This window comes from Pocillopora damicornis, chromosome 3 (assembly GCF_964200805.1).
Source record: "Pocillopora damicornis chromosome 3, jaPocDami1.2, whole genome shotgun sequence".
NCBI lineage: Eukaryota > Metazoa > Cnidaria > Anthozoa > Scleractinia > Pocilloporidae > Pocillopora > Pocillopora damicornis.
The window spans coordinates 2,330,222-2,358,184 of NC_142672.1; the positions used below are offsets into that span (position 1 = coordinate 2,330,222).

Here is a 27,963-nt window from a genome sequence, read left to right on the forward strand (position 1 = left end):
ACACAAAATGGTAATAAAGATATTTTGAATATGCACAAGACATTGCATTGCTGCCTTAAACCACTCATACAATTAAATTGTCCAAAAAAAAAACAGCCTATATACTGGCTTGTCACTTCCTTTCCCATTATTGACCAAAACCCTGCTGCAGTTGATCATTGTCAAGCAGAACTGAGCAAGCAGAGATGACTAAGTGCCAGTCATAGCAAAAGACAAGTAATCTGCAGCCCCACATGCACTTGGATGATCACACAATGGAACTCCAACACCAGTGATCAAGTGTTAATTTTTCCTAGCGTCACAAATACAGAGTTTAGTCTTGATGCTGTGAGAATTAGAACAGTAGAGGCTGGAACTAGTTGCTTTGACAATTCATCACATGTAACATGGGAGAGTGAAATACAATTTCATCCAGTGAATGACAGGTATATTCAGAAAAAAGAATTAAGGCTGCTCCCAGAAGGCATTGAACCGATGACCTTCCATCAGCACTTAGCTAAAGGAGTGATGTGGTAAGCAAGCCATGCAAGAGTTTATGTGTAAACAAACAAATGTAAGGAAAAGCAAAAGATCTGTCATAGCCATTTGTCCTCCTGGGTTTATCCAGGAGCCAGTGGTGTCACACTTGATCATTTGAACACTTCCCTCTGTGAATGTAATCATAGTTGAATTTTCTGATGTAAGTGTTTGGGAAACTTCTTGCACTTGAATAAATATTTTTCATCCAAACAAATATAACCATTCAATTTATTATCAATTTATCCTCTGCCTGGGAAATAACTTATATAAATTTATCTTTTTGTAAGATTTTATATACCATGCCTTAACTTAATTCCATTTTTTCCTCTCTGTAAATTAAATATTGATGACATTTTGTTTTCTTAAACTATAATTCTCCTCTGAACATGAAGTACGAATATTTTCATTTCCTTAACTTTAACTTTGTCAGTATATAGTTTCTTATAAATTTTTTCTCAGGTTGTGTAGGAACTATTTGTCCAACAAACTGCCTACATTGTTTGGAAGGAAAGGTTAAAATTTTGTTTTCATTTTGTTTTCTATCATTATCTTTTAGAAGTTACATAAATTAAAATTCTGTTAGTTTGACTAAGCTTCTCAATGAACATATTTGTAAACTCTTTGGAATCTACACTTTATCTACATTCCTGTACCTTAGCATGGGATCATAATAATTCATAGTGCTATCTAACATTATTAGAAATGATAAAATGATTTAGGAATCTTCTCCAGTTGCTGGAAAAAAACATTTGTGAGATTTGACTTTCAAGTACTGGCAAACATAAGATCCTGAAGTTTTTTTTAATTGACATCTGTTTACTTGTTTTTTAATCATTTTGTAAGATGTGCACATCTTCTATTTGAAAGTCCCTGAATTTTGAGAAGCCTCTTGCACAAAATATAAAAGCAAAAGAAACCTACTGATTCTTAAATAATGAACAGAGCATAGGAGAGGTTTGTTAAAGATGTTTTAATTTAACTCAAAGAGCAAACCAATCATGACAAGAAAACTTCAGAAATTGTCTTTTTACTCAAACACAAACCACAAGCCACAAAACAGTTATGATCACAGAAAGTCCTAAAAATTTCAGCTTTTTAATTTTTACCATTTTGCTACAAAAGAACCTACCGATTACTCATTGTTACTGCTGTTACTTTATCCACTAAATGCTAATTTTTTTGTAAAAGCTGTGTTTTTACTTACAGTTCAAAACATTTTATATTTTGTCCATAATAAATTATTTCATTCAAGTGTAAGTACTTTTACCACAGATTACAAAAAGCAGTTATTTATAAATCTTAAAGCTGACAAGTTTTTAGTATTTACACCAGTCCACATAATTTTATGTACATTAATGAATGAGTCTGTTCTCTCTACTATGCTCAGCTGATGTGATTGTCTTTAAATTTTGCTTACATTAGCTAATGTGTAGGTTATTTGTTACATTCTAAGAGAAGTGTTTTCTTTGATTAGTCAGACGTGATTATTTACCAAAACTAGAAGTAGTTCTCGATGATGAATCAAAAAATATTTACCCTAAGCTTATCCTTCCCTCTAGGCTTTACAAAAGGTACTGTCATCTGTTAATTAAAAGTTGATACAGAAGTTTTCATCCAACTATCCTTTTCCTTCTTTCAGGTGCTTTTAGCTATAACATGTACATCAATAATTCTTGATGAGATGTTGAGAAAGGTGAAAACACAGCTGTGGAGTGAATTCAGTTGAGTAGCATTTCTTGAGTGTCTGGACCCTCCCTGGGTATGCATCATGTCAGTCCTCTCTCAATAGCATGGGGGCCCTTTGATGGGTGTGGTCAATATGTAGGGAAGGGGTTGGAGGTGCTTGCGCTTGTTCTGCTAGGAGTTCTGTCATTTCTACATCATCTGGAGCAGAGTAATATGGAGATCCCATCGCATAACGCTTGTTGTGAAAGTCTGCGCTTGGATAAGGAAAAAATAATAGGAATGGTGGATATCTTCTGTGAATTTTCTAATGTTTTAATCTCAACAAATAATTCTATATTTAACACTTCATAATACTACAAGTTAAACTTACATAGTAAGAAATCCAAATTGTTTTTGCTCCCAAGCAAACATTAATCCTTACAACCTTAAAAAGCAGCAATTGTACTTAAGAATGATATCTCCCACTTAAAACCTACAAATTAAAATTGTTTACATGTAGTTGGAATAGCTCTGTATATAAACTGTGGGGCTAATTTTCTCCCCCAACCCTCCTTCTGTTGCTTGATGGTATGATAATTTGTACAGTTTTTTTTTTTCATTATCTAATTTGCACCTCAAAAAATTCATTTTCAAAATATTTATCTTACCAGTACATGTAATGAAAAATGCTACTCAAGAAAAATGAAGAATGGATGTAAGTCAAAATATTTTGTTGACAATAAATTTTGCATCAGATATTAAGAGTAAAAAGCAGATATTAAATATAAACAACTTATCAGATAGCCTCAAACAAAAATATGTAAGAAATGCAAAACCTATACCATGAGTAAACTTTAAATAAATTATTTACAAATGCATGTTACTTCCATGTTACAGTTATGGATTATGTTTCCCTCCAATGCCAAAGAGCATACTTCATGCAACCAAGAGAAGACTACCAATAGTAACCACTACAGCTTGTTCCTAAATTAAACTCTGCTTAAGTTAATTTCATCTGAAAGCAGTGAGATTTTATTAATAACAGCAATTGGTACAATGTCACTTCAGATTATCCCTTTGGACAATAACAATGATTATGTAAGTTAGTCCCATATTACACATAACAACACAAGCTCTATATAAAATCAATTAATTCAGAGAGTTATGAAAAGCATTACATAATACAGGCACCTTTAAACCCGCTGGTGGAGTAAAATGTTTCGATCATTTTGAGTTGAATGATTTCTACGCTGGCTCTCACCCTTTTTAGGTTTTGGAGGTTGTTTTGCTGTTTTGAGGAATTGTACCAGCAATCCAATCAGTACCAGAAGTGGCCACACCCCCAAAATAATCCATGAAAACATGCATGGTTCATGTCCTTTAATATTCTTCATGAAAATTTTCAGCCAGAAGTAATCCAGCAATCGCAGATCCTCAATAAAATAGTCCAGTCCTCCCACAATTAAAGCCCCTCCATTAATTGATGATGAAACAATCAGAAGAACTCGTTTCCACCAAACATTTGCCCCTGCTATGAGAACAGAAACCCCAATGATGACTCCAACTGGTATTGATAGTGTTGTGTATTGGTATAAAGATGCAAAACCAAGAAGGAACACCATCGCTAAACAAAAACCAGCCATGATTCCACTTGAGAAGAGTCCGCAGAAAACTACTGTTGTACACAGAATTCCTGCAAAGATTGCTACTGCTGCAACAATTAAAAGGACATAGTGGATTGCCAGAGTGCTTCGAATCAAGCATATTACATAAGAGAGAAGGGCTGCAGATGAAAATCCCGTGGCAAATAAGGTTATTCTCTGGTATTTGAATCCTGAATGTAAAAAGGGAAAATGAATTGTTAGGGTTTTAAATAATGATTTGCTTATTTATCTTTACGACATGGTTTTATTTTGTAAAATAGTTCAGAACAAATTCTGAGGTATGAAAATGTCATAAATTTGAAGACAGAGAAAACGAACCAAAACCAACCACATCCAAGGCAAACAAAACAATTTTTAAGACTCAATTCATGATACCTTGTGGTTTGACCCAGTGCAACAACAAACAATCTCTATTACTAGGATGCATATTACACTAAGTGACTAAATTATTTTTTGTGGCCTCAAGATAATAAAATTTACATCAACAACAGCAATGAAAATAGTGATCAAGTACCATGGCAGAAATATTGAAGAAATGTAAAATGGTTTCCGTGTTTACATAGCCTGATGTAAACACTCAGGAGGTTGGGAGAACACAAGATAAGCGTAGGAAACCATGACGCGAAGCAGAGTGGTTTCCAGCTTATTGAGTGTTCTCCCAACCTCCCGAGTGTTTACATCAGGCTATGTAAACACAGAAACCATTTTACATTTCTTTTTATAAAATAACTAATGAAAGAGGAACGAAAACCATGTTTACATATGCTGATGTAAATGGTTTTATGGCCAATCAGAGTGCACGTACTATTTGAATTATTTTATAATGAATAATGATAATAGTTCCCAAAATTTGGCATGGAAACAGAAAACCAAAAGATCAAAAACACTGTATTTTTATTGAAAACATTGGTGTCATTGAAGAAATAGAACAACATTGATAGAAGTAATTGATGATGTTTGAAAATAGAGAAGAGAGGAAAAGCAAAGAAAAGTCAATTCCCACAGTTGCACTTCATGGTTGAATGAGCCACCCACCCATGCCCCCTAGTTTCATCATTTATATGTCAGCCACAGAGGTTGGTGATGGATTGCAAACTAAACATGCAAGCATCAAAACTCAACACCAGATTTGCCCAGAAGCATGAACAACTGAAAAGACCTTGATAACAGTAGGCCAAGATTGTAATCCTAAACTAGATTGGACACCCTTGCAAAAATTTTTTAGGAGGGAAAATTAACTCACCTAGTAGATTAACCTTTTTACCTTGAAAAATATTATTATCATTACCATGATAGCACTAAGACGATCAACACCCTTCACCACAACCACACCCAAAGGGAACCCGAAATTAAAACCTCCCCACGAAAATTACCTTAACTTTAGACTCCAGCTGGGCCCAGTTGTTCGAAGGCCGATTAGCGCTAACCCAGGGTTAAATTTTAATCTACGTTTCTTTATTCCTTTACTCAAAAGCCTTTTTGGGAAAATTTTCAGTGTCCTTTTTAAAGCATCAAGTAGTCATAAGTACTCTAAACAAAAAGAATTCGATTGAATTTTCTTGTAAAGCTTCTAGATCTGAAATCGGATTTCACACTAACCCTGGGTTATCTTAACCCAGCTTTAAACAACCCGGCCTAGGAAGTGGTTTGCCCTTTGATCGTCACAAATTTTTAGAATGCATGAAACAAAAATTTGCAATTGATATATATTCAAATAACAAGATGTTTACTTAATGGTCTCAGAACACAAGACAATATATAGCAAGCTCCTGCATTTCGCGCTGAAAACAGTCGCGATACACAGAGACGGGCTATCGGACCGCGTCCAGATGTAAATTTTAAAACTTTTTAGGTTGCTTAGGAATAATACTTTGTTTTGAAGTAAGGAGTTATCCAACAACAAAACTGGAACATGTCAAAAGCTTAAATTCGAACTGCTTCAGCTCAACAGGAAATGACATGAAATTACGGGTTGATCAGTGTCTAATTTCGCATCGAAAAGGACGAATGGAAGCAAGTTTCACGTGCACCACTATGTAATTTGAATTTCTTTCGTTGTGAAGAAAGTTTTGCTACGTATTTAAACAAAAGAATTCATAGCCAATAAAATGTAAATGAGGCGAAATGAGTCATTCGACATCGTTTGTTGTATCTGCCACCATTTTATTTAAAGCGATGAATAAAATAATCTCACAACAACGGCGCCTCGCGATTTTTTTCCTCATATTTTGGTAAAAACGATTTCAAAAGAAAGTTGACGTGTGTTTTTTTCTACACGCCAGTGCAAATACTCGGGTAATGCTGTTAGCGAGAACAAAAATATTCAATCCTATAACGATCTCCGATTGCAAAACGCGTGAAAACAAGCAAACACGTCCTAAACAGCTTAGGGCTGATCTCTTAACAATATCGACTCACTAAGGTATCGGAAAATTACTGTGCCACGATAAAAACAAACCACCTTTATCGGTTCATATTTGCCATTTGAACGAAAGTGTAGGCGATGACTCATTTGAGAGGAACCCCCTTGAGGACGAGAATATTTCTTAACCACAACTGCTTACATCATCTCCTCTGCGAAATCTAGTTCATTGTTCTGTTTTGAATATTATCAAGTGATTTGAGCTTTCTGAAATCAACAAAATATCTTTACAAGTTTTTCTCTTCTTGCCAGCGTTGTGCGTAATTTTTTTTTTAAGATAGACGGCACGCGTCTACGATTAGAGAAAGAAATTATTAGCGATGAAATAATTGTATCAACATTTTTTCTCACCTAAAATTAAGTTAAATCCGCCGATGACTATACACACAGATGAAGCAATTCCAGGTCCAAATGTGATTGGAAACTCCAGATCTTTCCACTCGCAACTGAAAGGTTTATCCGTTCCACCATTCGATGAATTGTTTGCGTTGTTCGAGGTTTCATTGTTTTCCATTGCCGCAGCCGACGAAATCCAGTAGAAGGCCAACACAATCGCTCGCAAAATCGTTTCGGAAATACGTTGCGGTCTTCCCATCTACAGTTCAATCAAGAACCGACAAAAAGCGCAATAAGTGAGCAAATAAAAGATTTCGAGGCCAAATTCAACGTACTGTACTCAACGAACATAAATCTCAGTTACTAACTCAGCCAATAGAACATACCATCCTGTAATGAGCGAATCCTCGTGAGCGTTTCAATTTCAACACCGGTTACGAAATAATTTCCACACCATCTACTGAAAAGCTGTCTTTTTCCTGCTGACGATTCTGGATTAAAAAGTTGACGAGGTATTTTGATCTACCTGAAACAGAACGCAGTAAGACCACACAGTCAAAGTTACAAAACGCACAGCAGAGAGATATTACACTATGTGTGGACCTCTCATGCAGTGTAAGCCAATTACAAATTAATTGCGCAGCAGACGTCATGAATTATTAATTTAATGTGTCACGCACTCTCTAAAGACTTCTACAGGGATCAAGAGGAGAAGAAAGAAATGGTTTCATTTCGTTTTCGTTCAATATTTTGTGAGAAAAAATTTGTGAATTTTTTAAGAGTGATTGTGCAGCAATTCGCATGTCGTGATTTTGTTTTTATTTTCCACACTTTCTTAATTAGCTTAATTAAAATGAAACCGCTCCCTCTGATATGTCGGAAAAGCGAGGAAATAGTGAGCTGGATATAAATTTGGAAAAATTCTGCCAATCAGAACTATAGCGGAGAAATTTATAAGTGGGAGGAGACGTTGATAAAAATTACACAGCCCGCGTTACAAGGACCTCGCGTGAACGCGAGTGACACGCGAGAGTAAGAGCAGATCGCGGGCAAACACCCGCGGAGATAGAGCGAAAAAGCTCTCAACCTCTTTACACTTAATTAGCATGAGCATTTTCCGGGAATTTAACTTTTTGGATTGGCGATATTCTGCACTTTACAGTAACCTAAAAGGTTGCGTTCTGAGAAGATTTTAACACCTAATGAAAATAATTTTCTTTGTTATTTTCTGCGTAAGCGGTAGGTTATTTTCTAGAGAAGGCAATAGTTTCAGATTTTTTAGGCTTGACAGGTTTTACATAAGGGAGCTACTCGCTAGATGATTCTCTCACGGATACTTTGGATTGAGTTCGAAAACGAAGATGATTCGTTAACACTTGAATCCCATGCGGAGTTTTTTTAATTTAATGCAAATGGTAACAATTTGGGCGTTTTTTTCAGCCGGATTTTCATTTTCTCTAGCCAGAACTTATCAAGGTAGGAATTGATGGCAATCCGCAAAATCCGCAAAAGCTAAAACATGCAATTTTTTCATTGATACGTGGTTTTCATCAAGTCGTGTGATTCCTTAGCTCGCGCGTGGTTTCTCGCTCGCGCTTCTCGGTTTAAAATTCCCACTCCGCCCTGACCTCGTAAAAGAATTGGGGAAAAGAAATCCTGAGGAGTTGGCACAATAAAGCGCAAAAGTGATGATCAAAAGGTGTGCTGTATTCCAAGCTGAGATCGCCAACAACTCATGAGCAACGAAACAGAAAATATGCAAATAGGAATTGATTACCACTTGTGTGCAGCACCTTGGCACCTTGGCTTAAGCCTCTAACTCTCCCCACTATCAGTTACACGTTTCCTCGTTAAATAGTTACAAGAATTTGTTGTTAGATCAAGATCACAACTTCTACTTGATAATTTTGAGTATTCTTATAACCTACTGGATAACGTATGGATATGGTAAGGAGACTGGGTACAAGTTAATCACTTCTAGGAGTTGAGGTTAAACTGCTTTTCACCAGTTTTCGCTTTCTAATCCGCTGAACTTTGCTCCGTTGAAAAGTTGGAAGACACGATGAAATTTGACATCTGTTATCTCCAATTTCTGAGTTTGTTTTCGTTTTCTCTGTTTCATGATGAGTGAAAATACTTCTTGAAATATAGTGGTAACAGCTTAATTTGCACACTCGTAATCATCGAATAATTTAATTCATGTTGGAAAAGTAAGAGCTGTAGGAAAAGTAGAGCGTCTTTCCCTGACAAGGATTCTTTTATCTCATCATGATAAACGTTTCTCACTTTCCAATTTTTGTTTCATTCTGTTTTGTTTTTCTTTCGCGCAGGATTTCATAGATCTTATCATGCTAGTAATGCGGAAGCCGATTTATTTCCTTATGAACGCAAACCTTTTTCGAAACAGAAAGAAAGCATTGTTTTTCTAACCAAACGCGAAATTTTGACACAACAAAGAAGCTTAGCGCAATTAACTTTGGTCTTGTCAATATTTTGCGTGATAAGCGACTCGACTAAACATGTCCTCTTTTGTTTCGCTGAAACTGAAATTACGCATTTATGAGCGCGTTTTTTTTAAAGGCTTGCTGATACAAAAAGAAAGGTTTTCCCCAAATTTGTTTAGATCAGTATCCAATCCACCGTTGATTTCAAACCAAACGCTTTCAATAAACAACTCCAAACTTAGAATGAAATTTCTAATTATCGGATAACGTATAGGCCAAACTTGAAGGTTATACACGGAAACCAGTTTAAACCACAACTAAACAAACGGCAAACCGTATCTTGAACTTACCGAGAGCTTTAAACGGGTGAATTCCCTTTTTTTTCGACCAACATAACGAGTCTTTCATAAGGCAAGAAAAAGAAAACCGGGTGGCATAGGTACATAAGCTGTGTTCATAACGTGGTGAGTGGAAGATATGCTAATGACAAGACTTACAAGTAAACACAGCCGTTCCAATGACACCATCACCCGAGAAAAGCGATATCAATTAAAATTTCATGAGATAGCTTTTTAGTTTTTCCATCCGGTGTTTTAGCAGTATGGGATGTGGACCTGGGGGGTCCACATCTACTAATGGATTTGGACTCGGGGGTCCATATCCGCTGATGGATTTGGACCGGGGTTCAAATCCGCGGGGGGTCTAAATTTGCTGTGAAGTCGGACCTATGAGTATAATAAAAGATCTTGGTAAATTCTAATGCCTTTTTTCGCCATTTTTTCTTAATTCTATATTTAGACTATTAATTTTTAATGTTTGGTTTTACTCTGTTATTTTTGCATTTTGCTTTGTTTGTCATTTTTGTCGTTGGTTGTTGTGGATTTCACGCTTTTTACCAGCGCCAAAGTTTCTCAAGTTGTTGGGTGCCTGAGTCACGGTTTTCAAGACTCAATTCCGGCGATTTCCTCAGATTCGAAAAGTATGCGTCACCATACAAAACGTGACAAGGTGTTCTCACATTTTCGGATCCAGGGTTTGCTCAGGCTATACGCTCGGGGTTTACAGTGATTGTTTAAAAAACCTTAACTAAGACCGCATAACCGACCAGAGTGTGGCTCAAGAGTTGGAGAAACTGAGCCCGGGTGAGAACATTGTGTTGGACCAAATTTCTGTTTGAGAAAGATTTTCAGATTACTTTTTCTTACTCTTTTATTTTATACTTGACACAACAAGCCCAACAAAGTGAACAGTTACCAAACAAAATGACGTCCTTCTTGTTTTTATTCAAAGATACTTACACTGAAAAAAGAGACAAGGAAAAAAGATCAATCTTAGCGCACATGATTGATTTTGGGGCACATGTTCATCCTTAAAGAATGTAATTTAATTTGCATGGTATATCGAAACATTCCTTTCTTTCCAACGTTTGGACTGAGACCCTCTTGTTATAGCCTGCGAGCAGGTTCCCATCATTTACGCTTCGCCAAGAGCGTTTTTTCGCCTGCGGGAAAGTAGGAGGCCTTGATCAACGCTGGCCGGCGAGAGCTCTTCTGCAAGGGGTCTAGCAATGATAATGTGGCACTATTAGTGCCAGACCCCCTGTAAACTTCCCTTTATATATATCGTTCTGCAGCGCGAAGACGAGGCCTACCCGCAAGTTAGTTTTGTCATAGTGCCAGTTTTTCACTAGTTTGAATCATTTCAACACCCCGCGTAAGCCACGTTTAATCAAAGGTTCCGTACTACAGTTTGCTATCATAAAAACCAAACACACTAATGATAATGTCTACCTTCGGTTGTAACTCTCTTTAAAGTTCCTCCTCTTACCTTTCGATTCCTATTTAACTAAGCATCCGAAAAAGTAGCCATTTCATACAAAGGGCACTACTCAACTGCAATGTCTATAGATCAGTGCATTCGGAGAGCTAGAACATATTACTTTATAGTATTTTGATAATGTTCAATACGGTTAGCAGAAAATTCCTTTTGAAACTTTATAGTTTTTAGTTTCGCACTGTGTCGGCCTGCTCGCTTTACAGGTGTCATCACAAATTTTTGATTTATGGCTTATACCTGTCTTTAAACTGTTTTCCTAAAATGGCAGATAAAACACGCAACTCATGCTAAAGTTATTCTCTCCCGTCGAGCCAACATTTTTCCATTGCTTAGCTACCACATCAAAACACTCAATTGACTTCACACCACGTCCACCGATGCAGAAGATCTGATTATCTCGTGTTACAAGTCCAAAATCATTCCTTGAGTCTTGCATTTTTTCATTTAGTATGGTCCAGCTCTTTGCCTTCGGGTCGAACACCTCTATCGTGTCCAGGCTCCGCTCGTTGTTCCTGCCGCCCACAACATATACCAGCCCATCTATCGCGCATGCTCTCAAAAGAAAACGCGGGAAGTTCATTGACTTCAAAGAGGTCCACTTTTCTTGTTTTGTGTCATAGCGTTCGATGGAGGCTAAGGCCCCATCTGGGCTGTGTCCACCAATCACGTACAGTTTACTAGACAAAAATGTCACACCTGTGAATGAAAATACTATTAGAGGGGGACAGAGGTTGCGTAAGAGTTAAGTGACTTGTCTTTGCGATAAAACAATTGGGAAATACCTGGACATCGCCTGCTGTTACTCATATTTGGAAGATCTGTCCACTCCTGTGTTTCCAGATTAAATTCATAAGCTGATTCTCCTTTCTGCCTTCCACCCACCACAAAAATACAATCTTTTCCTGCACAAACACCTGAATCACGGACGTCAACACCTGTAACATAATTTTTTTATATATATCAAAGACATAAATCTAACACTAAAAGAAACAACATTTTGCTAAACCTTGACAAAGCAGAAAAACAGAAGTGCACCTGTGCTTAGGAAATCACCTCGGATGGCTCCTTACACCTTGTGGTAAAAATTGGGAGGGGCACTGAGGTAGTTTACATGCCACAGAGAACAACAGGACTCGAAATAGTCCTTTTCACGATCCCAATTAAAGTAAGATGATGAACCCTCACCAAGCGTGCGCTGATCTGGAATATTTACCCGTTTCATAGCCATCCATTACAAAAGCAGGCAAGGCATTTTTCATTAGGTAACGTCCTATTAAACTCTATAACTATTATGCGGGAATTTCAGTCGTGCAATACAGAGCACTCAATCTCACCTTCACCCACTTCAGTCCAGCAAAGTTCCAACAAATTAAACTTGTCAACTTTGCTACTGCACACGCAATAAAGTTCATGTCCCACGACAACTGCGTAGCGGTTTTCGCTCAAACTCTCTACGGTTCCCGCCGGTCCTGTCATCTCATGGCAGCGCACGCATGCGCAAGTCACCGAATCGAATCGTTCCACGAGGTTTGTTCTACAGCTAATAACATAGATCACGTCTTGTGGCTTTCTTGCAAAATCTGATTTAGATGTTTGTGTTTTGTGTGTGTTGTTCCCAGATGCGTGTTGGTCTAAAGCCTCCTTCACCCGATCGACGCAAATATTGTACTTTTCACAAAGATTTGGAACGATTTCTTTGGTGAGGTACTTTGACGGGATCTGTTCAAAATGGATCTCCCTGAACACTCTTTCTGCCTTGCTTGCTCTGCCAAAAAAGGAAAACTTTCTGTTATCATGTATCTTCCATGGGACCAGGGGTAGGGGGGTGGGGTGCGAAGGATCTTTTAGGAGGGGAACATATGGTTTTCAGGGAGAACGGAGGCGGGATTGGTCGTTTCCAACAGAGTATAGGGAGGGTTCTGTTTTAAAATGACCGCCGATTAATTGGCCAATGAAGGGAAATCGTAAGAATGTTACAGAGGCCTCTGGGGGGGGATCAGGTAAATTTCATCGTAGTGTGACTTTTGCAAACTTGCATAGGAATTTTTTTTTAATTTTTCATTTCTTAGCTCTTAATTATATAAGTCGTCTTTATATGTCAGTGTCCAGTGGTGAAAGCCATTGCTTCGCTTTCCGAAGCGCTAGTTGTTCCAAGACTATTTGTCATGATCCACTGACGTGTCCCCCACTTCAACTTTGTACAATACGTTCCTAAATGTGCGCCGACCCACCGCTATTTCTATTTGTTTATAAAACAGCTTACCTTCCATTTGGGTCCTGTCTGAACCACCTATAAACTGCCTCGTACACAGTCTCCTCGCGTTTAACTCGTATATTTTCGCTTCCAATTACTTCGATTAGGTGCTCAGCGGACATTGCCAAAAAGTCAGGCTCTTTAAGTAGGCTCTTGAAGTTCCAGTCAACAAAACGGTCAATTTTAGCTTTGAAATTTGTAAGTTTAAGTTTATGGGCTAAGCTTTGAAACCGCAGACAGTTGGATGCTTGAAGGTTTGAAATGACAAATTCCTGGAGCTCTTCAACAATTTCTTGTATCTACAAGAAATAAATATGACATTTTGATCTTAATGAGAATTGGCTCTATGAATAGGTTGCAGGAAATTCAGCTAAAAGATAATGCAGAGTAAGTTGGAAGTTTAGTGAGCGATTTTAAATACGGCCAGGGCTTAGTGACTGCTTTTTACTAAATTATCTTTAGGATCAAGGATCATAACCAAAGCAAACCAGGGCACCCAAGCAGGAGAAAGGTAAAGATATCCAGGTGAAAAAATGAACTGAGATTAAAACACTAGGTTTTAGTTCAGGAAATGTTTTTCTTATTTGAATAATGGGCCAAGTTGTCGAGAGAAAAAATTTCATATAGATGCCAAAACTAGAGAAAGATAATATTCGTCATAGCACGAGCATGGATAAAGAAAAAATTCTGAGTTCCTATGAGGAATCGAAACTCAAACCTTCGGATTCCGAGCTCCGATGCTCTACCACTGAGTGACAGAGACTCTATGGATGAGCAAGACCCATCACGAAGTTCCAAAACTAGTTCGGAAGGATCCAGCCTATTCTCACTGATTCTTAAGTTCTGTGATTGGTAAAAAAAAAAAAAACCGCGAAACTTTCCTAATCAACAGCTATTTGATTAGGGTAATTTAGTGTTATCAGCTGAGTTGAAAACGTAAATTGGCCACCGTAAAGAGTTTAAAGGCTGACGTATCGAGCGCTGGCCCTTCATTAGAGCAATGGCTCTGACAAAGGGCCAACGATCGAAACTTCAGCCTTTAAACTTTTTACGGTGGCTAATTTACGTTTTCAACTCAGTTAATAACTTTAAATTACCCTGTTATACTCTCCCACCGACGCAGCACCACAGTTTCTTTAGAAACTTACTCCAGCTATTTGCCTACTATCCTTTTCCCACGTTTGTACCGTTCACCTGCATTTCAATCCGATTTCTCATTGGCCACTCGGAATCTTTAGCTTTGTTTTGATTGAACGGTGTGATAACTCTGGTTTTGGTTTTCACGCCACTCGATAGACACGCCTACGCATGTGGACAAGACCATGAAGACCCGTTTCGAATAATGGAAACTTTAAATCGCGGTTAGAAAAATGCCAAAATCATTGTTTTTCAGCTTATCGAGAGAAAATCAACATGTTTCGGCTTAGTGGAGTAGGTTATATTCGAGCTTGTCCCAACTTCGCAATGATTTTTTCCCGCATTAAGAGCGCTTTTTTGTCAATTAATTTTCGAGTTAGAGAACGAAACATATTTCCTACACCACAGAATATTTTCGTTCAAGATTCCTTTGCCTTTTACAGAAATAAGCAGCGAGTCATGAGATCTGAGCACAAAACCGGCGGACAGCATTTGACACATGTCCATAAAATTTGTTGCCCTTGGTTTTTCTTCTTCACCTGCGCTTTTTGAATGAACTATTTGGAAAGGCAGGAAAATTGTTGAAAGGAACTGTAATTGCGTCAAAAAGGAGCAAATCATGGTTAATTTGAATTTGTCTCTGGTTAAATTTTTCCCTCTGTGTCTCGGTTACTAATGGAAACTATTCTTTCATGTTACTGATAAAACCAACACCTGGAGATTACAAACGTTTCTAACGTAAATCATGTGTTTTTCTCCCTTTTTCGTGGTCAATGTTTCCTAAGAGAGCAACTCGGAAATGAACTCTTTCATTTCAGTTTTGTAATCAAAATTCGTTACAAAGTTTTATTAGTTATCGAATTACATCAGGCTTAATTACGATTATAATATGAAAATTCGAACGAGGCAGCCGACAATACTGCTCATATTGTCGCCTCAACGGAACGAAATTACTTTTTCAATATTATGCTGACCAAAAGTTATGACACACTTCAACAGGATCCGATTCACAAATTCACATCAGTTGGAATACGCCGACGTCGAATTCCGCCGGAAAAAATCAAATACGAAATTTCAAGAAAATGAGCATCAGTACATTCATCCTAAAGCAAATATTACATACGCAAGAAATGTTGCTCTTTCACAGACGGGAGAAAACATTTCACATCACACTGCTAATAAAGTCATTTTGTCCGGCTGATAGTTACTTGTTCATGTTACAAATGTAATATGCTAAGTTATAAGGCTTAAGTTGAAAATCTTTCTCACTGTAAAAAGAAAATTTTCTTGTGTAAATCATATTGTGTCCAACGACAAATGATGGTTGAAATTTAAAGTTCAATTTATTTAAACAAAATCATGTCAAACCTGTAAGAGGGAAGCCAGTGAAAGAAGCTCTTCGCAGTTGTCTGTGTTAATTACCAAGTTGCCAGAGTAGAAATAATCTAAAATCAATCTCACGGTGTCTTCTCGAAAAATGCTTGGCAAAGCAATTTCTTGTTGAAGTGTTCCAGAATTTTCCGAAGCAAAGATATTTCGTATGTACGGCGAGTTGCCAGCGAGAATCAAGCGGTGAGCAGCAAACGTTACATTGCCTACTTTCAATGTCACATCGCAAAGTTCCATATTAGATCTCATATTGTAAAAACGATCAAATATAGCGGCAAAATAACACGGATTTGAACTGTAGTCTATCCGTTTGCTTGCCCTAGGGTTATTATTCTGCTTAGAGCTTGCCATTCTCAAAGCCTATGTCGCAGTTTCAGAATTGGATTATACAGAGATCATGCGCAAAATAGTCTTAAAAGATAATACGCGTTATGATTGTATTTCCATTTTCGCCGTCGTCCATTATGTTCAGGCTGAGCATTATGTCTCTTCAAGGCGGAAAGTGTCACTTGGAGGCTACCTTATCTCTCCAGCTGCGCCATTCGACGTACACTTAAAAAAGAAGTCCTTGATTCATCACCTTGTCATGCGAAAGACCAATCACATTTAACGAGGTCTCCTATTTAGACAATTTCTGTGTCAATAAATCAGCTGCAATGAACCGCATTGTCGAAGTAAGATAGATATTGCGTGTGGGATTGACACTTCATCTCGTTGGACACTCGCATTATTTTGTTTGGAGAACTAGCGATTCCATCAGCGCAAGGTTTGTATTTCAGTAGTTGGCCTGAAGCAGTTCCGTTTTTCTTTGTTTATTCCATCAGTTGACGTGGCCACAGTAATTATCCAATCGACTCAGCAGTTTAATGTTTCCGATAATAACTTTGGCTCAGCATCATCTAATAACTCTTTCCTAACTTAAAATACCATTCAGAGGTTCCCTACCAATAGTTTTTCTCCCTCAACTGAAGAAAATGTTAAAGCGTCATCGAGTCGCCGCCTTATATAACTAATCTTTTGTTTGTGACAGCTTATCTCATGCACTGCTGCAAAAAAAAACAGTGATTACTTTCCTGTATTTAATCTCTATGGCGTCAAAGGTATATTAGAATAAAACTCATATTAGTTATCGCAGCTGCTATAGAAAAGTCGCTTCGAACGATGGCGACAGCCTTTCCAGAACTCTACGGCTTCGCTATTTCGCTGCTTCGTTGCTACCTTAAAAAACCTCAACGGAAATTGAAACTAGTTAGTTTCAAGCAGCTGTGAACCCCTGAGATAAATAAATTTCTAAAATCTCGCAAGATGGCATTTAATTTTTTTTTAAATCAGATATAATTTCTCTCCTAAGTGGTCAAGAAAATTGTTATTTCTATGCACACTTAAAAAAAATATTAGTTTTCTGGGGCAAGCGCGGTTTCACATATAGTTGAACATAATGAGATTTTAATAATATTTTTTTCTAAATTGGCTCGTAATAAGTAACCAAGGCTATTAAATCCCATTTGATATGAATCGAAATTCTCCTTTTTAGCGGCTATATCGTCATTGGTTAACAGAGCTAGGCGTTAGATAAAAATAATACGCTTCAGATGATACTGAGTTGGTGTAATTTAATCACTTATTTACTAGTTGGTGTATGAGAAGTTGCGAGAAAAAATAAATGTTGATCACTAATTGCTTTCAATTGTCTGGCTATTTGCTGGTTCTCTTACATCTTATCCGTCTCGCTGATCAGTAAAAAAAAAAAAAAGGAAGCTTTCCCAGTATAAGCATATGCTGCAAAGGGCATCCACAATAGTTCAAATCCTTCAGAAGAAAAAACTTGAAATTGATAGAAAATCAAACGTATAAATCAAAGGACATACTCATGCACGGATCTTGGTATATACATTCAAACATGAGAAGTGTCCAAAATGTGAGTCAATATTAAATTTTAATGAAAAATAGTTATATTCTTCCAATCCTCTAACAGCAAGTCTTTCTGGCTGGAAGTCAACTATTTATTACACTTCTTGGATTATAATACTTTCATTGCAGCTTTCTACACTTTCAGATTTGTCCTCTACCGACCTAACCTCCAAGAGATCTTTTTCCGGACTCACTTTTCCTTTTCCTCTGCCACGCCCTAAGGAAAATCCCGCGATAAATGTTTCGATTTGACTCATTCTGGTCCTCATTTGGCTACCAATAGACCATGAAATTCTAGGGAGATCATCTCGAAGTCTAAAGTCTTCCATTGTGCTACGCCTTCGCGTCTTTAGTGCCTCCCACAGCGTGTGAGGTGCGTTCGGATCATTTTCGTTTTTTGTCAAGTGCGATGCCAAAACCCATTCAAAGACAAGCACAATAAGACTTACTAGAACACCAGCGCCAAGAATTATGAAGACTCCCGCCATGTCATTCAATCCCAATTGTATGCCGCTATCACTGCTAAGGTATTCCTGAGCTGTGAAGCAGTCCTCATGAGTATGCAACCACTTTTGTTCAAGGTTGTCCATGAAGCCATCCTGGCGCAGTTGTAAGATTACTTGGCTTAACTGCTTTGTGTATTTAGAGCCCTTAGGCAGGCCAATACCGTAACCAATCTTGCCAAACAGCTTACCGATGGTTGTTAGAGACCCACAAGGCTCAGCAGAGTGCACTGAATGCTCCAAGACGATAGAGTCCCAAATGAAGGCGAAATTACCTCTCTTCACCTTACTAATTCCTTCATCACTGCTGGCGACGAGGGTATGATGGTACTTCATATACTGCCACATAGTCACGAATACGGGAATAGGAGATGACTCAAAGAACGCCTGTGGCTGGCTGTTACTAACGGTACCATACGAAATAGATTCCTGGCCTGCAAGGTCTTCCATGCTGCTTATTGGAGAACTAAACCTTTTTAAAGTGAGAAACGCGGCTAGATTTGCTGTATACGCTGAGAGAAGGATCCCAATTGCAAACCACCAAACTGTGACAACGGTCCTTCCAGAAGCCGAAACTGGGTGCAAACTGTCAGAGGTTTTGCCGACATAGTACATTGCAGATGTCCATAATGCATTAGTTAGGCAAAGATTGTGTTTTTGCTTCTCGTACTCCTTTGGTATTTTACGATTGGCTACATTAAGGCATCTACCATAAAATCCATAGGGACTAACAGTACTAAAAAGCCAAATTAGAAAGCCAATTGTCAATGTGGCAGCGAGTATCACTAACCACAAATGAAGATGAAAAGGTTTGAAAAACGTATAATACTCAACTTTGTCAATGACAGTTTTAACAAGGGCCGTCAGTCCTAGATCAATAAAAGGCTGGGTAAAATCGATGACTTTTTGTCTTTCTGAGCTAACTGTAAACGCAGCCACAGCCATATCAGCTCTTCCCTCGATCAGCTCCTTAACCATTCCATTCCATTCTTTAGAGATTGGGTCCTGTGAACCGTAGCTATTGTCTGGCACCAGGTATATTTCGTACGAAAATTTTAAAAATTTTTTTAGTTCTTCCAGTAGTTCCATGCAATAACCTTGTAATTGGGGTTTTCCTGTGTATGTGGACGACCTTCGCACGATAAAAGGTTTTTCTTCAATGGTGACAACTGTTATGGTCCGATTTTCCAAAGATACGGAGGTGTCCACCGGAGCGATCGTTTTCCCAGACGACCATATTATCTCCTTTTTTGTGTCCATTACCAGCCCATTAATTGAGTCCCATCGAGCAACTGTCTCAAAACCATACGAGCGCATGTTGACGATGTCAAATCTTGCTTCGGATGGAGAACGGTTAGTGCCAAAGAGCTTGCGATCTATGACACCAGAAGTATTGACCTTTGTGATGTAATCTAAAAGAGTGGCTCCAATTTCACTGAATGAGGATCCCTCGCCTTTGTCTGCACCAAACTTCAAACCCTTTGTGCTTGTTACATTGTGACCGTCTTCGACCATGTTGTGAATTGCCTTTGCCAAAACCAAGACTGAGTCAAAGACATGTCCCACAGTCGAATCTCTTTCAAGAGGTGCTTTTTCGTATCCTTTTCCTTCCCACATGCTTTTAAACTTTTCGTATTCTTTGCTTCCACCGAACGAATTCCTGATGCCTACAATACCTTGAAGATACCTCGGTATGGGTTGCCCATTGTCATAAAGTCCATCAAGGGCAAATGCTCCATTTGTGACAAGCCACACCCATCCATCAATCATTCCAAGATCACTGGCTTGTTTTAGAATTGTGCGAACGTTGCTGGCGATGCAGTTTACCAAAATGATCCTAGCACCTCGACTTCTTATGTGCAGAAGTTGTTTCGTCGCGTTTACCTTTGACGCGTTACTAAACTCTTGGAAACTTTCCACGGCTAGAAAGGTCCATCCCTTGTGAGAGGCAATGTCTTTGAACATAACTAAACCGTTAAGTCCAAAATCACTCCGGGATGTTAACACTGCTAGGTTTGTCCACTTGAAATGTGACACAAAGTCGACCATAGCACGATTTTCAATTGCATCACTGCTACTCATGCGTAATAGATATCCGTACGAGTGGGGAGAGAAGTCGAATATAGGATCCGTTGCGTAGGGAGCTAATTGCGGGATGTGAAAACCAGTGCATAGTGGCTGGGTGACTTTAATTGTAGACGAAGTGATTGGTCCGACAATTGCAACCGCACCACTCTGAATCTGCCAATAAGTTGCATCCACATTGGAAAAACTGTTACTCCAATCAGTTTGATTCACCAAAGGAACGAGAACGGTGCTCGGAAGCAATGTCGTATCGTTGTTGACATACTCCACTCCAAGATTAAAAGCTAATAGTTCTTTAGAGTTTTCTTCGTTGCAGAATATTCCTCCGATCTTTGCGTAGTTCGAGCCGGAAACACTCAAAGAGTACGTTAAAGAGGCAAAAAGAAGTAAAAGTTGATGTTTTGCCATCTAAAAACTTAACTTTCCTTTTCTCGTTCGAGTGTAAATTGTCAGTTGTTTAATCATCTACGTCACAAACAGCGATATAATCAGTTTCCCGCTCACGCGAGCGCCCTACGGGCCATACGATAAATATGTACTTACTTATTGATTTAACGTACGATAAATATGTACTTATTTATTGAAACAGAGACAGTTTCGAGTTTGTCAAGAAAACGTTCTCAAACACAAAGTGTGGATCTTTTTTGTTAAATCCAACGAAGTTTGCCCCATCAATTTGAGCTGAGGAAAACAGAATGTTTTCTGCGTTAGCTTCAGTTTTGCGTTCCGGTCCATCATGGAATCAATGTTAGATGGAGTTCTCGATATCACAGTACGAACCACCGTAACAACAGGTAAAGACGAGGAGTACTCTAAAGTGGAGATGAATGGTTATCCCGCTACTTCATCTCATGAAAACTTAATTCTTGAACGAACTTTTCATTTCATCTCTCTACAGATCCTGTCCTGAGGAAAGAAGCGCATACCATTTAGTGACCGGCTGTTCAAAGGGTGGATAACATTATCCACTGGATAAATCTCTATCCGGTGAATCGTGCAGTACACAGCGTTATTGACCGAGCGTAAGGTCTGAGGGAAGATGGATGGATGGATATTGGCCGGGTTCTTTTTTACGTTTTTATGGACCGAGACGAAATCGAAATTCCTATCTTTCTTATTCTATTAGTGCTAGTCCCTTTTTTGCATAGTATGAAAACGAGATAGAGAGGACTTGAAGTCAATTCTAATTCTGCTTTCCCCCAAGAATAAGATAAAATAATAATTTAAAAAGGAATATGAGATTCGTATGTTTGAAGGAATAAAGACGATTGGAAACAAACTTTTTAACGCTATTTTTACTGCGCTGAATTCGAAAACGAAATTCCAATTGCATTGTGTTCGCCATGTAAAATAACTTAGTAATTGATTAAGGATCATGGATTCGAACGAGTGGCGTTTATGCAAGTTTCTGTCAGGCGCAACAATTGTTTTTAACACAGGACACGAGCGAGGGACTGGCGTCAACACATCTAATGGCGGAAATGGACATCCCTACATGAAAACTCAAAGTTGTTTTTTTCATAAAAAGCCGATTTGCTGCTCCGGCCTCACTTTAACGTCAAAACATGGGGAATGGAATGAACAAGGTATGAAATCTCCTCTTCGTTTCTCTTTTGTAATATTCTTGCGTTTTTCGACAATATTTCCAACTTTGACATCGTCTGTACCGCTAGTGTGGATTGCAGAATTTATTCTAAAAAGCTGTCGATCGCAGCAAAGATCTGTTTTATTTTCTCTTATTGATGGGGAAGCCAACAGTTGTAAAAAAGGTTTGTGTTAAATGCAGGTTAAAATTCTTAGTATGCTTGTTATTCAAAGACGGGAACATGGTTTTTGCGCTCAAATTAAGGCAAACATAATTCATGTTTCTCTTCCAAAATCTAAGTAAGTAGTATTTTGAGTGAGATTCTGTACATTTAGTGGTCAGTTATGGCATAAAGAGGTCTTGTGTATCGTCTCTTATAATACCCCTAATCTGTGGAACGTGTTAGTGGTCAACCTGTTTCAAGCGGTCACCCCGCCCGCTAAATACAGGTTCGCCTGTACATCTCGGTCTGAATATCTCAATAAAGCTACATGAAATGTTAATCAACTCATTTGTGTTATTTTTTCTCCTTCATGGGTGAAATTACCTATGGCTGGAGGCCGTTAAGAGAAGAAAGGGAGAGAGAGCTCGTGACTTGGCAGCTGTAGGCCACAACATCCTCCACTTCAAACTGGAATTAAGGCCAAACTGTTGAAAATCCTTCCTAACTGTGACTGCCGTTGATCGTTGAGGTGTTACTCTATCCCTTCCCCAAATTTGAGCTTCAAAGCTCGAAATTTTTTTAAGAAAATCAATGCTAAAATCATGAATACAGCTTTCTGAATATGATTGGTGCCAAACTCAGTGACAAGAGGAATTCATAGCATGTAAGCCGTTTCAAACTTACCAATCAGCACCTGGCATCCTGCAGTAGCCCTGTGCAGTTGATGTCGATGCACTGTAGGAGTTCTATCAGTGAGGGGCTCAAAAAGTAGGGACTACATGCATTACACTGGCATGATACTGGCTCTGTAAAAATATCATGGCTACTTGCATAGTTCTCCTTTTGAATTTGAAGTGTCTTAACCAAAGACTCGTGTTTGTGATCACTTTATTTTATCTTAAACAGGTCCTTCCTGGACTTTATCTTGGCAACATCAGAGGTTTGACTTGATTTATTCTAAATAATTAATCATTTTACAAAAGTATTTTGAATACTAAGCAATTTAAGGTTTGATGTAAATTTTGGATATAAATTCAGGTATGCTCAGTTTTTGTTGATGTACCTTGCAGCATGCATGTCCTTGTAACCTAACAATATTATTCAAAAAGCATTCTTATTTTTAAAAGAAAAGTGAGAAATTATCTCTAACAGCTGTTCAAAGTTTACCTTCAAAATAGTGTTTTAAATTTTATTTGTTTCATTTTATATTTACTTAATATTTTTTTAATATATTATAGTTACATGTATCACATGGAGAAACCTTGATTGGAAGTTTGATGAAATCTTTAATATTATAAGTAGTTTCATAAAATCTGTATCACACTGCTTGACAATTCAACCTTTTACCTGGCATGTGCCATCCCTTCCCTTCCTCCACCTTCCCTTTCCCACTGACAATAAGGAGGTTGGATGTGATCATGGTGTGATTATTGGTTATTTTTTCTTTGGGGCATAATGCAATGTGATCAATCCTATCTTATATGAAGAACTTACCAGTAGAATAAGGCCAGACCATAATACTTGGAGCTCTTTACCTTACTCTTGGTGTAAACTGTGTGGGGTTTTTAAACATCCCCTGCCACCCAATTTGTAATGAAGATACTACAGACAGAGCTTATTGTTTTTATCCAAAAAGTCTCATTATTTGCAAATGACATTAAAATGGCAGCAGATTCTCTTTCATTAAACCCTCAAACTCTGTGTGCAAACAATTGACTATTTGAAAACTGGCCATATAATGACTTTTTCTTTAAGATGCCAAGGACAAGGAACAGTTAACAAAGTATGGAATAACACATGTTGTGTCCATTCATGATAATGCACAGGCACTGAATGAGGTAATTTACTGTTAATTTTAAAAATGTGCATTAATTTTTACTGACTCGTGTGTTTTCAGCTTTTCAAAGAGATTAGGGCCCATGAGCCATGATTTGTTTTGAGTAAATCATACAAGACTTGACTGGTATTATGTAATAGTGTGATTTCATTTACAATTGAATCAAATAACATAATCTGAAAAAAAAAAAAGCCTTCATGTATATTTTCCTAACTTGAACAAAATAAATGACAAGGGGTTATGTTAACTTTTAATAACCTTCTAAAGAACCTCTGGAACAATTTTATTACTTCACTGGCTGTATACTAAATTTTTCAGTTTCAAAATTATAATTGCCACATAAAAGAGTCTTAGAGTTTTTAGATTTGTGTAGGTTGAATAAATCGAGAACTATAATGGAGTTAAGAGTTCTAAACTGGGGCAATTTTCACCTTTTCAGAATCTAATTTACAAGTGTTTTCATGCAGCTGATTCTCCTGATCAAGAAATGTAGGTTATGTAATCCAGTAATTATAAGAAAAAAATATTTTTAAGCAATCAATCATGGAAAAAGTTTTTAATAATGGTAATAGGACTGATTGGAGTCCAATTCTGTCTGTAATCGTATGAGTGATAACAAGATCGGACAACTGCGCAGTAGGAGTGTAATTTACTTATCGTGAATATGATTACAGACTGAATTGGAAGACACGAAGTCTTTTTACAAATTAATCTTGAAAATTACAATTTCCAAGAAAAGAGGAATAGCCAAAATACTTGCATTAAAAGACTGACAAAGGAGGTAACAAATTGTTTAATATCACTTTGAAATTGACTACAATCAAAATTAATTGAATATGATTGGTTGATTTAAACTACAACTTGGAATGTGATTGGCTTAGTGAACTGTCAGATAACAAACTGTCTGATAACAACTTGGCATGTGAATTAGTGGAGAAGAGGAGTTATTTTATAGCAAGGAAATTTTAATTTTTATGATTATTGTTGTCATTATTTTTATTAAAGTAGTTGTAGTTTAATTGCAGAGGTAATTGTACAGTTGTATGTGATCTGAATGTTTGTAATAATATGTGGGTAAATATTGACTTTGAGTACATATGTTGCTGTAGAACTAACTAAAGTTAGGTTAATTCAATGATACAATTGCATCAAGCCTAATCTTCTTCAAGGCTTAAATATATTGCTGCAATCTGAAAAGAAAAACACAGCAAATTCCATTCCAAGCTTGGGTAAATCTTTATGTTATAAAAGCTTTCCACACTTTGGTTTGTTTGATTTTTTATGGAGTCCAGCTATAGATGAGGATTGCTCTTTCAGTGTTTGGAATAGCAACAATTGAGAAATCTTTTTTGCAAATTTTCAGATCAGTTTACTTCAAGGAGAGCATTGATTTTATTCACAACTGCAGGTAAATGATCCTCATAGAAAGATCCATATCCTTCGTCATCTTTACTTATTAGCTAGTTAGCGGATGTTTTGTCCCTGGATTGAAATGAATTTGGGTTAAACTGATTTTGAACCAGTTTTATGATTCTTTTCCTTTGATTCAGATAAATTATCATGCATAATTCTGAAGCAAAACAAAACAACACAAAAATTAAAAGTACATTTGAAAATTAACGTACATTTTAGTCTGTTAGCTACACTGTTAGTTGCCTTTATTTGTAAGCAAGTTTATTTCCTTTTATTTCAGGTTAAACGGTGGAGCATGCTTAGTTCATTGGTAGGCAACTGATGATTTCTACAGTTCTGACTTCTCCTTTAATGAAAATGCAACTTATACAATTTATTAAGCAAATTGCTTTGTGAAGTTGAAATGAACAGTTGCCATTTCGACAATGGCAACTTGGAGGACTGAAAAAGATATGGATGTAATTTTAAAGCTTTTTTTTATGTTGATAAGATTTTAATGGTTTTTTTATTATTAATATGCTTTTCGGAGCACATAAATTTATCTTTCAAAATCGAAATAAGTGATGACATATTTATGATAAAGAAACCAAAAACTGTTTTTTTCTTAAGAAAAGTGTTAACTAAACAAAGCGAGAGAGGTAAGTTAGTGAATGAGTTTGAGTAATGTTCGATCTTCAGAGCGCCTTTCGAGTGAGTGTCGTAAAATTATTATCAAAGTTCCCGTAATCACAACGGCCAATCAGAGAAAGGAAAATTTTACAAGGAGCAAGTGAGTCCTCAAATTAAAAAACACCATCAAACTGCCTGAAGCGCGGGAAAACGCGGGTGACTATGAAGCGAATGGTGTAAGTTTTATATTTGATTGGTTGAGAGAGTGGCGCGCATTTTCTGATTCAATTGTAAACAAAGGCTACCAAGGATACTATCTTTGCCGGGATTAGAAAAAGTTGCCCAGGTAAGAAGGGGGCCGTTGAAAATTTGATATTTTGAACAGTCCGGTATCGAATCGAATTGAAGGTTCGACTGTACAAAAGAGTTGTCCTATCCAAGTTGCTTATAGTTGTAAACTGAAGCTATATGTTCTTCAGACATGTGGCATGTTCACTTGAATTTTGTTTCTAGTGATTTTAATGAGCATTCCTTTTCTGTTGTTGCTGTTCTTTTTCCTCAAGCATGGCGGGAGTGTCTCGCTCAACAACACTTGTAGCAGCGTATATCATGGCAGTAACTCAGCTCGATTGGAGAGAGGCTCTTAAAGCAATTAAATGTGCAAGACCTATAGCTAACCCAAATTACGGATTTAAAAGACAACTACAAGATTTCTACAACTTACATGCACCTCAGGTACTAAAAAACTTGTGAGAGACATGCATTTTCATTTAGAAATGATGCCTGTATCGTATTTCATGTAAGATAAACTTAAAAAGCCAAATTTAGTTCATGGTAAGCTTAATGTTTGACTCAGTACAGTTTCACAAAACCGACTTTTATGTTCGTCGCTTCTATTCCACCAGCACTAATTGTCTAGTGTTGCTTCCTGAGAGATCACCGTGATCCAATGTTTTTTCCTTTCCTGAGCTAATTGCTTTAGCGTTACTAGAAGAAGAAGATTTAAACGCAGCGCTTGATCGGGGGGATGAGGTGAAGGAACTCGGAAACCAAGGACTTCTGGATTGCACGCCTCACTCCGTGCTCACAACTTCCCTTGTCGAAAGGGAAACTTTAGATAGAAAGTGATAATTTCAGTTTCTGAGTTTTCCATGAAACTTTGTTTTTATAAAATCAGGAACGTGAGAGACTAAAAAGAGAGTTTCCTAACCCAAAATATAATGACGAGGAATTACTCCGAGACGTTATGGCAAAAAGTGAGAACAACGATGATTCAGAAGATCGCACGGATGATGTTATGGACGCTTTATGTAGACATACACACAGGACTAAAATTCAATCAATCGACAAGGAAAATGAGGAAACAATGGATTCCATAGGCGAGGAAAAGATTGACTCAATAGGCGAGGAACCTCCACCGAATACAGCTGTAGAGAATTAGAATATTTTTGTAGGGTTTTTTGCTTTGTTTTTCAGTTTTTTTCGCGATTTATACTTCACTAGTTACATGTATTAGAAGAGAAATCATCACAAATGGAAGTTATACACAAATTCTAATCCAATTCCCACACTGGTGCTTTTACATAAAGTCTCAGATGTTCGTTTTATTGCTATTTAAGCAATAGACCGCACTTTCAATCGGTTTACCGTCGTAAAACCCCTCGTGGGATGCTGACAGAACATGAGAAATGTTTGTAATTCGTACACGCCAAGGGCACGTGGTGTACAAACTTTTTTAGTGTTCTCCTAACATTACGCCAATAAAACAATAGTAAGTGCGGTCTATTGCTTTTATGAAATACACGAGACAAGTTTCAATTTTCTTTGGGTTACAAGCAATAAACGATAGGTGTTTGACCAATTATGGCCCTCGTAGTATCTCAGTGATTTTAGAAACCAAGACAGTCTTGTACACCTAAAACGCCGTAAGAATTTCTGTCTCACGGGACTCAAAGCGGATTAATATGGGCGGCGATCATGCGCCGTTGTAATATTAGCTGAATATTTGAGATTATATTTTTATAAAGAAGCTTGTACAAATAAGTTACTTATTAAACTGATTGTAAAACAAGGAAAAACAAATGTGGTGGTTTTTGTTGCAATAGTTCGCCTCCTAGACGTCTGTGTCAGCCCAGCTTGTAAGGCGCTCTGATTCGATTCGATTTTAGTCGCTTCTCCTCTGATTTTTACT

The 27,963-nt window shown here is 37.5% G+C and overlaps 4 protein-coding genes across 7 annotated transcripts; 1 reads left to right on the forward strand and 3 right to left on the reverse strand.

The window, feature by feature from the left end:
• Window positions 1-730: 730 nt before the first annotated feature.
• LOC113675244 (transmembrane protein 198-like) lies at window positions 731-9,586 on the reverse strand. 3 transcript variants are annotated; one of them, XM_089200047.1, is made up of 5 exons: window positions 9,401-9,586; window positions 6,993-7,132; window positions 6,622-6,865; window positions 3,446-4,018; window positions 731-2,454 (listed from the first exon to the last, which is right to left on the reverse strand). In XM_089200047.1, the coding sequence occupies exons 2-5, from the start codon at window positions 6,993-6,995 to the stop codon at window positions 2,291-2,293; spliced, it is 984 nt and encodes a 327-aa protein (XP_089056173.1). In that variant the 5' UTR covers window positions 6,996-7,132; window positions 9,401-9,586; the 3' UTR covers window positions 731-2,290. The 3 variants fall into 3 exon arrangements, 2 of the variants coding, with proteins under 2 accessions (XP_089056173.1, XP_089056172.1); XM_089200046.1 differs by lacking the exon at window positions 9,401-9,586 and having other exon boundaries at window positions 6,993-7,205; XR_016184907.1 differs by lacking the exon at window positions 9,401-9,586 and having other exon boundaries at window positions 1,475-2,454; window positions 2,576-4,018; window positions 6,993-7,205.
• A 729-nt stretch (window positions 9,587-10,315) lies between these two features.
• LOC113675243 (kelch-like protein 28) lies at window positions 10,316-16,412 on the reverse strand. Its single transcript, XM_027191789.2, has 5 exons — window positions 15,646-16,412; window positions 13,150-13,439; window positions 12,221-12,651; window positions 11,669-11,821; window positions 10,316-11,582 (listed from the first exon to the last, which is right to left on the reverse strand). Exons 1-5 carry the CDS (start codon window positions 16,015-16,017, stop codon window positions 11,143-11,145), a joined length of 1,686 nt encoding a protein of 561 aa, XP_027047590.2. The 5' UTR covers window positions 16,018-16,412; the 3' UTR covers window positions 10,316-11,142.
• A 1,171-nt stretch (window positions 16,413-17,583) lies between these two features.
• LOC113675242 (glutamate receptor ionotropic, kainate 2) lies at window positions 17,584-20,573 on the reverse strand. Its single transcript, XM_027191788.2, has one exon. It carries the CDS (start codon window positions 20,571-20,573, stop codon window positions 17,673-17,675), a length of 2,901 nt encoding a protein of 966 aa, XP_027047589.2. The 3' UTR covers window positions 17,584-17,672.
• Window positions 20,574-21,060: 487 nt separating this feature from the next.
• Window positions 21,061-27,854, forward strand: LOC113675233 (dual specificity protein phosphatase 22-B). Of its 2 annotated transcripts, XM_089200052.1 has the most exons (8): window positions 21,061-21,751; window positions 22,820-22,853; window positions 23,669-23,751; window positions 24,190-24,239; window positions 25,114-25,158; window positions 25,444-25,473; window positions 26,336-26,507; window positions 26,950-27,854. In XM_089200052.1, the coding sequence occupies exons 1-8, from the start codon at window positions 21,731-21,733 to the stop codon at window positions 27,211-27,213; spliced, it is 699 nt and encodes a 232-aa protein (XP_089056178.1). In that variant the 5' UTR covers window positions 21,061-21,730; the 3' UTR covers window positions 27,214-27,854. The 2 variants fall into 2 exon arrangements, with proteins under 2 accessions (XP_089056178.1, XP_027047577.2); XM_027191776.2 differs by lacking the exon at window positions 21,061-21,751 and having other exon boundaries at window positions 22,591-22,853.
• Window positions 27,855-27,963: the final 109 nt, after the last annotated feature.

What these genes read in the sequence shown, in the direction of transcription:
- LOC113675244 (XM_089200047.1), bottom strand. An exon ending in CGGATTTAACTTAATTTTAG is followed by an intron (nt 4,019 to 6,621) that starts GTGAGAAAAAAT and finishes TTTTACATTCAG; the next exon opens with GATTCAAATACCAGAGAATA. An exon ending in ACCTCCAAAACCTAAAAAGG is followed by an intron (nt 2,455 to 3,445) that starts GTGAGAGCCAGC and finishes ATCCAAGCGCAG; the next exon opens with ACTTTCACAACAAGCGTTAT.
- LOC113675243 (XM_027191789.2), bottom strand. Translation starts at nt 16,017, where the DNA reads ATGGCAAGCTCTAAGCAGAATAATAACCCTAGGGCAAGCAAACGGATA. An exon ending in AGACAGGACCCAAATGGAAG is followed by an intron (nt 12,652 to 13,149) that starts GTAAGCTGTTTT and finishes CTTTTTTGGCAG; the next exon opens with AGCAAGCAAGGCAGAAAGAG. An exon ending in CTGGACTGAAGTGGGTGAAG is followed by an intron (nt 11,822 to 12,220) that starts GTGAGATTGAGT and finishes ATTATGTTACAG; the next exon opens with GTGTTGACGTCCGTGATTCA.
- LOC113675242 (XM_027191788.2), bottom strand. Translation starts at nt 20,573, where the DNA reads ATGGCAAAACATCAACTTTTACTTCTTTTTGCCTCTTTAACGTACTCT.
- LOC113675233 (XM_027191776.2), top strand. Translation starts at nt 22,733, where the DNA reads ATGGCTACTTGCATAGTTCTCCTTTTGAATTTGAAGTGTCTTAACCAA. An exon ending in GATTCTCCTGATCAAGAAAT is followed by an intron (nt 24,240 to 25,113) that starts GTAGGTTATGTA and finishes GCAAATTTTCAG; the next exon opens with ATCAGTTTACTTCAAGGAGA. An exon ending in GATTTTATTCACAACTGCAG is followed by an intron (nt 25,159 to 25,443) that starts GTAAATGATCCT and finishes CTTTTATTTCAG; the next exon opens with GTTAAACGGTGGAGCATGCT.